A 13,648-nucleotide genomic window follows, 5' to 3' on the forward strand; every position below is an offset into this window, starting at 1 on the left:
AAGTCATATAGATAAATCGTGTGGATTTGAGTCTTCGGATCTTTTATTTATCATCAATTTGCTAGCAAATGCCAACCACTTGTCTGAACAGACTTGTGTCCTTCGAAAACGCGATAAACAAATGTTTGTCAAAGATATATTATTCTCCATATATTATTCTTCCACTTACAAGAAAGAAATTTTGGAATTCGAATCTAATGGCAAGGAAAAACATATCTATTTAATTTTCATGTTTCGTCTCGTTGTTCTGCTTTCTTCCAAGTTGGAAATAAATTTTATTTCCGCACGGCGAAAGGGAAACGTTTACGTAAAATGTTTCCATTTCCTATTTTTAATTCACCAGACGCAAATCTTTCCAACAAGATCACAGCCGTTGATAATGGCAGTAAAGTAGGATGAAAGCGTGGCAGTGGAAAGTGAACAGAAACTCCGTTGCGGAGCTTCTTCTCCTCTTACTCCACTTCGTTTTTTTACGCTCGCGAAAATTTGATCATTGACGGATTTATTCGTCTCGTTATCAACGACGATCGATCGATCGTCGCCTTGGTTATTTCTTTCACAAAGTGACGAAGACACAACGGATTTTTCGTGAGAATAGAATCTTTGAGAATTCATACGGCAGCAATGGCGATCAATTCGCGATAGTTGTGCGCAACACAGCATGGGAAAATAGCGAAATACCTAGCTGTTCGGCAATGATGCTATGCCGGTCCGTTGTTCACTCGTTGCTACCATTCATAACAGTACTAGCCTCCCTGTTCGAAACTGCGAATAGGCAATAAAAGTACATTGGCCGCGGGAGCGTGTTCCACGAAGCTGAGGTCGAAAACCGTGGCTGGCGACGTGGAATCAAAGGCAAACGATGAAATTTAAGCTAATTAATCAAGTTCACAACTCGTATCGAATATTTGACTCGATATTACAATGCGATGGAATAAAAAGGTGGTTTCGAAATTTCGAAATTCTAAATAATCCTCGTTACGCGATAAAAATCATTCGAAATATCGAATTCAAAACGATCGTTTCGAAATTCACATTGCAATTATTTCGAGCAGGATTTCGTAGCTCCTTTCGAAAATGATCGATCCAAGAATCGATCAACGATTTGTAAATTTCGATCGTTCCTGTTAAAACATTCGCAAAGAAAACTGTCCTCGACAGTATTGTGATCGGTGCAATTCTCGAGGCATCGAGTGCACTTTCATCCGATATATGTACGTATATTCTCGAGCCGTAAATATATATACAGTATTTTCGAGATCGCCATCGAGCGAAGGTTACCTACTTTTCGAGCAATGCGAACAACGAGGTTTCACTCGCATCATTGTTCGCTCCCGTGTCCGATCCCGCGTTTTCATGGAACAAAAAACCGAATTTTTCGTTGATTTCGTCTTTGTCTTGTCCCGAAGACCGAATCGAATATCGTTACGATATCAAATATGATTTAAAGAAACCGAAGTTGGATTTGGAACCGGATTTAACATTTTGTGCTCGAAGCGCACGCTTTTACGAAAACAATAGGCAAATCGATATAGACGTTTCATAATCCGACATTTCGACGATTAAAATTTTTCAACGTATCGGAAAACGAATCGATAAATACTTGATGAATCACGATTTCATCGAATCGGATTAATCGATAAATCGAATTTCAATAGAAGATTTCTTTTTCGCGTATCTCCATGACAGACAAAGCCCTTGAAACGAAATACAATGATTCCGAATATTTCGAATATGAGAGTTCCACGTAATAATATTAATTATAATTATTATATAATTATATTAATCGAGACTTTGCAACTTTGTATTATGACAAGAACGATGACGAGGCATCGAAACATTTCATATGGCTCGTACGTGTGCATATGTATATCAAATATATCGAATCAGCAACAAGTGGCGGTGCAAAGAAGACAGGTGACCGTGATGTATATATATCGAAAACATCGATAATCTCGAATGAAATTTGATCGCAAGTGTTATGTAAATTGTAAAAAAATCTAAAAGAAAATTTTTTTAAATAAAATATAAACCTTTATTTATCGAATTAAAATTACGTAACGCAAAAATAATGTATATATTATTAAAATTTTTATATCCAAGTTATATAAGTACATATATAAGTATATATGTTGTATAAAAAAATTACTATTGAATTTGTGAACTATGTTAACAATAAGAATAAACTATATCGTATAAATTATATAATTGAGATTATCATTTTATATATTAGTTAATCGTTTCCAATCAAACGTTCGTTTAAAAGGAATATCAAGGAATATTATCGATCGTGGCTTGTATACGTCATATGCGGGCGTATTCCAGATGATTCGTTTGAATCGGCATCCTTTCGTGTCACCGGATACGACAATCGCTACACCGATCCGTTCCAATGACTAAACTGTTGCTCCGATCTCCTCATAAATATTAAATTGTCGCGCTTCCTTCTTTCGTCCGTCCCTCTTTCGCTCCCCCTCGTTTCTTTTCTCGGCTTCCTCCTCCTGTCTGGGATCAAGTTATGCGTGATCAAACTCGGTTTCAGTTAATTAGCAAGGTGTCGTAATAATTGTTCATCGACTCGATATCTCCTCTGTCCATCGACTATAAATCCCTCTTAATAGACGTATAATCGACCAAATATTGGCAACATTAACGTCTCTTGAATTTCATTCGATTATTTACGAGTTTTTCGAATCAATAAATGTGAAAAATTCTTGCTTTATTTCTAATATTAAATTATTCGAATTTTAAATTCAATTATCTTTTTCTTCTTTTTGTTCCTATTTTCAACGAAGAAAAAATTTTCCATATATTTTTCATATTTCAATAATTATTAATCGTGATTTATGTATTCGAAAGCACTCCCACATAATGATAAGTAAATCCAATTTAAACGATATACGTTTTAAAAATAAAGTTTACGGCACGTCACGGCTTCCGTGAAAACCGGTTCCTTTTGTTTCACGCGTATTTAATTAACGCGTATTAAATCAGTGAGTTCGAATTCCAACAGTTGACTGAAAGTTTCAACGACATTTTCTCTCATGCCTCTATACACGACACGGTATTTCTTTAGGATTCGATATTTCTCGATCGACGATGAATCGTACCAAACAAAATAAATCGATAAATAAAATGAAATCGTTTGCAAATTTGACATTATGATAAGAAAAAACTAACAATTGATAAAAAAATTATTATTAAAGCTCGAAAGAATCGAATAAATAGAGGAAATTCGCGGAAAAATATGAATAAATAATCGATATTACATTGTATCTAATTTCTTTCACGAACGATCAAATCTATCTTATCGTCGCAATGACGTCGGAATGAAAATATAATATAATATACGTAAATTATTTTTAAATATTTTTTGTTTCTCGCAATAGAAGAAGAAAAAATTTATTAGTTTCTTAAATTTTTCTTTTTTATACGAAAGGTTAAAGATAGATTTAATTTATCATTTATCTTGACACTTGAAAACTTATAAACTTTTTACGTTTTAGATAGACCTTTTTTTGAACAAAAGAAAATATTTACGTATAGATGATATTATTATTATCTATCGACGAGAACAAATTATTATTAATTAATATTTAAATGTTATGTTAAATAAAATGATATATATATTCGGATTAATATAACGGTGCAACTTTATCTGGCACATTATTAATTTCTAGAACATACGACGATAAATTTCCTTTCTTCGGAATAAAAATCTTCTACACCGATGAATATCGATTTAAAATCTTATCGATTCATCGTCCAAAAGCATGCAACTTGAATGAAAATCGTACGAGATATGTGATAAGAAAGAAGGATCAAGTATGTTTGCATTGGAATTATCAATTCATTCAGAATCGATATCGTACGTGGGAAGATAAATATTTAATTTCTTCGAATTCTCTTATGTATCGAAGGCGACTGGCCGTGAAATGCGCTCGCAACCATCAATTACCGTGATATACCGCGATTATCGGTTGAAAGAAGCTGCGATCTTATCCCATCGATAATTCGGTTCGGTTCTCGCCTTCGATTCTACTGCGCCATTCTCTCATTTGTCCTGCAAATTTTTTTGACAAACCACAGTTGTTCGGCCTATGATTTATCGGTAATTTCGACTTAACGATCGAACGAGTCGCGAGATTGTGTAATCAATCTTTTTATATTTTTTTATTGTTTTTCGCGTTGCTTTTCTTCAACAGGCGAAACTTGATAAAAAACATCTATTTACAAGAATTATTATTATTATTATTATAATATTATATATATTCAGATATCGATCAAGAATGAGAAAAGAAGAAAAAATGATTGATCGATGGATAATGTTTCGTATTGTTTTTATTTAAGAGAAATTTACGGGAATATGAACTAATCGTAATAAATTTCGTAATACCGTTCCCTAATATAGTTTAGCGTACAAAGAGAAATTGGACTTATAAAATTTCGAAATTGAAAATATTCCCTAAATGAACGTCTGATTGATCGTGACCTATTATTAATTTGGCTAAAAATTGGTAAAAATCGATAAATCGTCATTTTTAAAAATATTTCACGATTTCTTCATTTCTTTCTTTCTTTGTTTGTATACTCGTAAAAAAGAAAAAGAAAGAAAAAAAGAAAATAGGAGAAAGATCGTAATTTTATGGGCCAAAAAAAAAAAATACTTTAGCTTCTTCCATATTCGCGTCTAATCTCTCGATCGCAATAGAACAAACTTAATGAATATCTACGTTCCATTTACGAAACAAAAAAAAAAAAAAAAAAAAAAAAATATGCGACGACACCTTTCTCTTTATTTTGTTATTCGCAATGCATGCTTTATCCTTAACTGTAATTATCCGCGCTCGAGAGAAGAAGGGGAGGGAGGGAGGAAGAAAAAAAAAAGAAAGAGAAGAAACACGTGTCGTGAAAAAGATCCCATGCGTGTAAATCGTTACGTATGGTCATTATCATGAGTAACTTTCAAAGCGTGATATTCATATGGCTACGTGTTGCGATCGGAATCGAGCAGTAAAATGGCTCGTTACTTATTTTACTTCGTTATTTTACGAACCAAGTTTATTATATCAGTTCGAGTTTAAAAATACACCGTATATTTGTATCTCGACCGATGAGAAATTTGTAAATTTTTCTCGCGATACATTTTTCGAGTTTCTCGAAATTTTCCATTGATTCTATTAAAAAAATGAAAAATAATTATTAAAATGAATTCATGGTATGATTCGAAGCATTAATCATTTTTTAATCGTGATATAATTTCCAAGATATAATATTTTAAGATTCAATTGTAAAATATAACTTTTTTTTGGGCTATATATATATTTTCCGAGTTTGAGCTTTCCTGTTGATTCGAAATATCTTTAATCTTTATTTCGATTAATTTTATCACTATATGGCGCTATATCGCTTCTTTTATCATCTATAATTACTCACATCTATCAAAATTTATATACAGATGGAGAAATTTTTGCAACAAAACCATTTCGATTAATTTGAAATTCTTTTAACAATATTCATTTTCGCGTCATATTATATACATTTTATACGTACATATATACATTTATCGCACACATAAATGTAGAATCAATATTTTTATGTCGTAATGATAATTAAATAGAAGTAAAAAGAAGGATAATGGTTATATAATTGTGGTGAAATTCTTAATAACACGTATTCATAAATTACGATTCATAAGGACACTTTTATACGTTACAACTCTTAAAACTTATATTCTTGAAAGCATAATTTATTTCATGATATTATTTCAAATCCGTTTATTTAATTACATTTCTTACCAATATCGTAAGAAGACGTAACAATAAGAAGATTATTATAATTTGCCATTCGATTATACGAACAAATTTTTAAGCAGTTTTGAGAACGAAATGGCTTTGTTGCAATGTTTCTTTACTAATAAAAATTACTATTTTTTTTTAATTATAATAAAATGGCAAAAATCGAATCTTTTTACCATGTTCGTATACATTCTCGTAACGATTGAAAATATTTAGACCTATTTTTTTTAAAATCAAAATTTTTGCATTGTATGCAAATCATTGTTGCGATAAACGAATTTAATAAGAATTCCTTCATTTTTTTTCTTCCGTATCGAATATTTCTTAAATTCAATCATTATTCAGAGAAAAATTGGACAAGTGAGGAATAAATTTTCGCGATTGGCGAACATAACAGGAAATCGCGATCTCTTATGGTCACGATTCTTGTCTCCGGTGTTCGTTTACATAATTGTGCATATATCGTTATAAAATGATATATTTCGCGCTATCACGCGCCGGTATTACGCAACGTTCTAATATTGGGTAAGATTGCGTAAGATGCGATTTTATAAACGAAAATAGCTATTTGTAACCGATCTTTCTGATTCGACAAATCATAGAAAAGAAGAAAAGCAGATGTGCACAAATTATCGAATCGAAATACGTAGAGGATGATGCGACGCGTAACAACAGTCGCGAAAGCGATTCGCATACTCGAGGAGAGAAAAAAAGAGAGAGAAAGATTCGAGATAAGTGATTTTTTCCTTCCAAGCTCTCGTTCTCACGCTCAACTATCGCGCGCTTCGCAAATGATGGAGTGATGGAATAGAACACCGATCTCTCGTAAGATCCTTCTTTTTTTTGTCGATCAACTTTCGATTTATCATTTTATATCGTTTTCAAATCGTCTTTAATTTCTTCAACGATAAGTTTCAAAGTATGATAGCGCGATAAATAAATAAATGTTCGTCAGGGACTCGATACTCGTTCTTAATTTGATCCGTTTTTTTCCGTATATCGAATTAATCACGTTTTCCTCGATATAGGGATTTCCTTCGTAGGGATGTCAAATTATTGCCACTGTTAAAGCGATTTTATTTTCTGGATATATGAGAAAAAAAGGAAATTTTGGAAAATATAATATTTTGAAAGAGAAGAGATAAATTTTTAAAAAATTGATAGTTAAAAAATTGAAAGTTATTGGACTCTTTCGAAGCTTTGTGTTTTTTTCTTTTGTCAAAATTATGACGAGTTTACTTTAGCCCCGATCGAAAATTCGTGTCGAATCGACCACGTGATTAGAATCGAGACGCGAATTTTACTTTCGTCCTTTGCTCGAATCACCTCGTTACAGCAAAAACTTTCTTTTCCGCCGGCAACCACGTACATTCCTAACCAGAACAAGACAGAAATCCGTGTGAACTCTTCTAATTCTTCTGGAAGCTGTTAAAAAAAAATTTCTTTTTTTATCTTTTTTTCATTTTGTTTATCTTTCATGAACGCGGAAATCGTAAAATCATTCTTTAGAACTTGTTTTTTTTTTTCAATAAATACAATAATTACAATTAAGTTAATCTAAATTATTTCGAATAATTTTTATCATTATCATTTCAATGTGAAAAATAAAAATAATCGGAAAAGAAATTTTTAAATATTTATGATCGTATTTTGTTTTTAAAATATTCTTATTGCGTATAATTTTTAAATCTATAATATATATTTAAGATTTAAAAAGAAAATTTTTGCAAAATATTAAATATACAAGTGTGGCTAAGATTATTGTTGCACATTATAACGATTGCACATTATTTAACATTTATTGCTAAATATTACGTTGGAGATTGTGTTATACCGATAATATGAATTATACTTGCGATAAATTTTAATCTTAATAAATTGAAATAGAATCCTAGGAATGAATCAATACGTACAATCCATCGTTCTATAATAAAAATATCAATGTAAAAGAATAATGAAAGATTAGTATTTTTCTTGTAATCATAACATAACAAAGTCACGTTTGATCGAGCAAGCTGTGCATAATCGATTAATTCGAGAAAGCGATTCGAAGCTTATTAACCGTTTTTCGGGTTGCTTTTCGTCGCGTATCGTGCGTACGATTCAAAGTACGTACTTATATTCGAGCACGCAACGACGATGTATTATACTTACTTGCATACCGATCGAATCGAAACATGACAATATCAGCCCAGATTCGATCACGAAACGAATAAATTTGACATAGATATCGGAGAGAGCAATAACATCGATCGATACTTTGGCAAGAAATCAAAGCTCTCTTCCTCCTTCTTTTCCTCCTCTCTCTCTCCCTTCCTCCCGCCGTAGTCAATTGTTATCAATTAATGATAAGTCATCGGGGATATCGGTCTCGCTTAAATGACAGTAATCACTTGGAAATAATAATCAATAATCGCTTTCCATTTTCAAGTAAAAAAGGACCTACGAAGAGCATACATAAGCAAAGAAATCGCGTTATAACTTACACTTTGATATTAAATTAAGATACAAAATTCAAGCTTTTTTTTTTATCTTTTATCTTTCGCTGTATAGAAAGGATAATTAATATTCGTCCAGAGAAATATATATTACAAGATCTTTTCTCTTCGCTAACAAAACGTTTCACATGTTGGATCTGGCAACAAATGTTACACTTTCCTTCCGATTACGATGACTTTCGCACGAAAAGCGGTTTACATAATACCATCTAATCATGTTGGACGAGCAAAGGGAACAATGATCGATGCTCGATCGTCGATCAGGATTCAATTTCCACGCGCGCGCGTGTTCGTGGAAAGCTGGTGATGAGAGACAAATCGGGATTTGAATAGGAACGCTTGAATTGAAATTCAAGTATTGATGAAAATGCTGATGCGACGTCTATCGTCTATCCTCATCGTATTTTACGAATCCGATCAGAAAACGTTCGCGAATCAATAACGTTCGTTCGATCGATCAATCACGCAATCGCGATTAATCGATGCGGATGCGTTCGTTGGTAAGAATTTCGCAAGCGACCGAACAATAGATCACTTTTACTCTCGGCAAAAGAGCACTTTGTTCCATTCGTAGAAGCTCGATCGGTTCGGCAAATTACACACGTTAATTCCATGCCATTCGCCGATATGGGAATAAATTATAATATAATATGTATTTCGATAAAAGGGTGTATACATACATATAGTGAATAATGAAAATATTCGAACAGCCTGTGGCAAAATGAGAACCGTATAATTATAATTCAAACCATAATTATACAGACGTGCGTTGACTCACAACGATCAAAGCAAAACTATTTATATATAGTATATTTGTAACAGTGGAGAGAAGATCTAACGTAAGCGCATTTTCTGCGTCATGTTGTTCTAATTTTGCATTTTGTATTTTCGCTGGATGAACAATATCACGAAATTTTCGAGCGTGGTGGTGGATAATTAAATATAAATGATAATATTAATTATAATATTATCAATAATAATATGTAAATATTTAAAAACTAAATTATTATTATATAAACTAATAATTAAAAACTAAAATTACGTAACGCTAAAATAATAATTAAACTAAATTAACGAAAAAATGAATTAGAGTTTATAACTTATAATAGCTTATAATAAATTATATAAATATGTAATAAATACTAGCGATTGTTGCGATGATTAAAATTAGAACGTTCTGGCGAGTACGCCGTAAAGAATTTAATTTTTATCGTTTCCATGATGTCATCGCTATATTTCAAAAAGTTAGTGTCGATTAACTATACGTATCAAATATTGTCACGTTACATTTGTCACGTGCGATCAGTCTTCTTACAGATACGAATGTAACAATCCTGATTGAAAATATTTCTAAACAAGAGTTTGAATAAATATTTATTATTCGTTAATTATTTATAATTATTTAAATGTAACGTAATATTATTTGAAAAGATTGTTTCTTTTTCGACGTACATACCTATTCTTAATATTTATTTATACATTTTCGATTATTTATCGTTTTATAAGTAATTTCGTGATCTATCGTTTATGATCAATCTTTCACTACGATCTTTTAACATTGTTCGATTTTCTGGTTACAGGAGTCAATCGAAGGCCTCTTATCTGGCATATCGGCGAGAACGAGGCGCGCCTGATACCGAAGGTAGTTACAAGAGAACCATGTCACCGACATCTCGCCTAGAGGATTGGCCACCGCCACGGGATCACGACGATCCGGTTCTTCTTCGCGTCACGCCTCATCATCCGTTGCAGCATCATCACCATCACCATCATAACAATCACCATCACCAGCAACAACCGGAGCTTTCCAAATCGCACAGCGTGGACGCTCTTCATCATCGGTTGGAAGAACGATCGGCGCAACAGCAACAACAGCAGCAGCAGCAACAACAACAGCAACAACAACAACAACAACAACAACAACAAAATTCAGCTGAGATAATTGGAAAGTTGTCGCACGATTTGAACAAGAAATTGCAATTGAATGATGCGAGATCGCGAACCAGTGAGAATAATAATAACGATAACCTGGAGGATCAACATCAGCATCATCACCATCATCATCATCATCATCATCATTATCATCAAGAGAAAAGGCACGATTATGAACAGCGTAAGGAACGACAATCGCCTCAGAGTATCGAAGTTCTTAACGACAGGAATCGACAGTTGGAACGCGAACGCAGAAAGTTGACGGCTAGTTGCGAGCCTTTACATCAAAACAGAGAGGTAATAATTTCTATTAACGTATTTGCTTCCGATACATCCTCGATGAGTTACTCTCGAATATTTAATAGTATGGATATTATTAATATAGATTGATATATGATACATTTTCATTTATTCAAACTTGATTCGTTTAAATTTAAATTTAAATTTTTATTTTTATTTAATAAAATTTTTTATTATTTATACTATTTAATAAAATCTAATAAATTCTAGATTAATAAAATCTTGATATAATATATATATATTTTTTTTATAATATAATACAATATATATATTATATTATATTATAAAATATAATATATTTACCCGTAATAATTTGAATTTTAAACTAAAAAAAAAAAAAAAAAACTAATCTAACAAATTACAATTAGAAACAGAATCGCAGTATGGAAGTACCTTCTTCGATGGTCGAAGAAAACTTGTTTCGCGAACGAAGCGCCACCATCGAGATGACCTCACAGAACATCGAACTTTTGAATCGACGTAACGAAAAGAGAACAAACGTTACGTCGACAACGACCAGCACGATCACCACTTGTATCACGACATCGTCAACAACTACTGCAATGACGATCGCAACTGATAGTTGTTGGTCACGCGGCCACGAGGTGCAGAGTTCTATCGAAGCGTCACCTGTTTCGGAAAAGCCTACACCACCGACCAGTTCTCCTCCAAGATCACCGGATCAAATCGAAGGAGATAATTCAAGAGGGGCTGTACCCAGACGATCCGGAAGCTGTTCCAGTTCTTCTTCTTCCTCCTCTTCCTCCTCCTCTTCCTCCTCCTCCTCCTCCTCTTCTTCCTCCTCATCCGGTAGATCCTCGAATCCCCATATCTCACCGCGAAACTTGTCCAATAGCTTCTCCAAGAACGAGAATTCTTTCCTTAACAATAGAAAAGTCTCGAGTCCCACTCAAACGGACAACACTGGTTCTTCGAATAGATCCAGTTCACCTGTTCGCTCGAATCAAACGAAAGAGATAGAGCTGCGAATGGACAGGTCCTCTTTATCGAGCAAATCCAGATCAGGAGGAAGATCTTCGACTTCTTCCTCCGTATCGAGTTCCGTATCGAAAGCTTCCTCCTCATCGTCATCGAGAAATTCTCCGGTCGAAGAGGATGTATCGTTTTCTCCAATGTCGCCATGCGTATCACCTCAACCGGGAATAGAGGGATTGACACTGTTACAACGTACAGAGGTAGTGCTTCGAGTGAACACGGCTACCAGTGACGTTGCCTCGCAGACAGATATTCCAGAAACAACAGAGATTGAATCATCGTCAGTCAAGATTCGGGAAATTCTTCTTTGCAGAAAGAAATTGCCAGAAGAGATCGAATGCGAGGAATTGGGTCGAGACTTGGCGAGTCAGCTCAATCCGAACGATAAGCTGGTACCTCTTCTAGGTAAGTTTATATATACGTACATATATACGTCGATCAATAGTTTCGAATAGTACCGTTAATTCACGATTTAATGTTTAATTTAATTTAATGTTTTGGTTTTCAATCGCGAATATCTTTCTACATTTTTCTCTTCGATTACATGATTCGATTAATATAATTATATTATCAGTATTAATTTTGCGAACAGTTTTATTTAATAACGAATATATTATAACGAATTAGGTATGAAGTAATTTTTTTTTTATTATTATAATATCATTTTAGAAGAGACATTGAAAAAATAAATCTTTGATATTTCAATTATTCTTTCATTTTTTTAAAATATGTATAATTTAAAAATGAAGAAAATTTCGCACACTGAACAAGATTCTCTATTAAAAGAGAAATTACTGGAAAAAATATGTTTAATAACATTATACAAGATATCGATTTTCAGGTTTCCATCGGTAGCTTATCGCGAGCAAGGCAAATTTAGTCCAGCTAGCAATATCATCGTATAGCTTCGATCCGCTTGTCCGAGAATTTTATTATTCACTTGATGATGATAAGACACAGATAAGATACATACCTACACGATCTAGTTTGCTCGTACCACGCGTTCGTTGATAGCTGTTGATGCGTCATCCGCGACGAGGTGGAGTCCATTGGCCGGGCCGACGACCTTTTATTTTAATAAGCGTTAAACCAATCGACCAGTCAACCGTGTTATTCAATTACGTTGTTGTTATTGCCCCTTGTCTCGATAGAGGCACGTGTACACACGTTTTACGGCTTCCACGTGGATTCCAAGTATGTGCAGAAATTCATACACAGATACATATTAAAAAGAAATTAGATTAAGTTTAAAATAATTTTATTATCCAATTAATCTAAATTTGAATTTAGATTTTTTTTCATCCATCTCGAAATAGATCTCTTGTGTAAAACATTTTCTAATTATCATTCAATTTGAATTTCTTCCATATTATTGAACACGATTATTTTTTTCATAACCGTAAATCATTTTGCTTTCTTCTTGTCGAAAACATTGTGAATTTTTCTTCCAGTTTGCAAAAATTGAATCGTAATAAATGTATCATATTGTTGAAAATAGAAATTTTCAGAAAGTATTTGTAAAAAAAAACATGTAAATAGAGAAGCGGCAAAATTATTGCATCAACGTAGAAGAGAAAAATTACTTTGAAAAAAAGATAAAAGCTATATTTAGATTAGTTTGTTGTTCAAATTTTTATAAATATCGTCCGTTTTCTTTTTGATTACACTTCGTTTTTATCAGTTCCAGCTCCAGAGCATAAAAAACCCACAGACTATGTCACCGGTCTGTTCAGGGTGGAAGCGACTTTGCATCCACGACCTAAACGCCGATTGTCTCTCGAAGAACCAACGACTCCTTGCTCGGAAAATGGGGACGAGGAAAAACAGTAAGTATTATTATTATTATTATTATTATTATTATTATTATTATTATTATTATTTTAGTAATTGAAGATTTTTTTGTTGAAAAAGTTATTGTTCAATCAAAGAGATTCATATGCGAGTTATATGAACTAAAATATTTCATAATATTTTTTTTATTTCGATAAAATATTATATAAAAATTTTGAATATTGAACATAATAAAATTATTTTATCATTTTATTATTTCAACTTATTTAAAGAGCATTAATATGTAATAATAAAAAATAAAAAAAGAAATAATACTTGATTAAGTTACACACA

At 32.7% G+C, this 13,648-nt stretch overlaps 1 protein-coding gene across 4 annotated transcripts in view; it reads left to right on the top strand.

Annotated features, from left to right (window-relative positions):
* LOC102677565 overlaps nucleotides 1-13,648 on the top strand; it is a 168,165-nt gene that overhangs the window by 147,001 nt on the left and 7,516 nt on the right. For 3 of the 4 annotated variants that reach the window (XM_031510326.1, XM_006615363.2, XM_031510327.1), the window contains 3 exons: nucleotides 9,877-10,525; nucleotides 10,897-11,929; nucleotides 13,206-13,350. In XM_031510326.1, coding sequence (XP_031366186.1) covers nucleotides 9,877-10,525; nucleotides 10,897-11,929; nucleotides 13,206-13,350 — 1,827 coding nt within the window. Of the gene's footprint in view, nucleotides 1-9,876; nucleotides 10,526-10,896; nucleotides 11,930-13,205; nucleotides 13,355-13,648 lie in introns of all 4 variants that reach the window. The other variant, XM_006615364.2, reaches the window with a different exon arrangement.

The sequence above is a fragment of the Apis dorsata genome, unplaced genomic scaffold (assembly GCF_000469605.1).
Source record: "Apis dorsata unplaced genomic scaffold, Apis dorsata 1.3 scaffold_221, whole genome shotgun sequence".
Classification (NCBI taxonomy): Eukaryota; Metazoa; Arthropoda; class Insecta; order Hymenoptera; family Apidae; genus Apis; species Apis dorsata.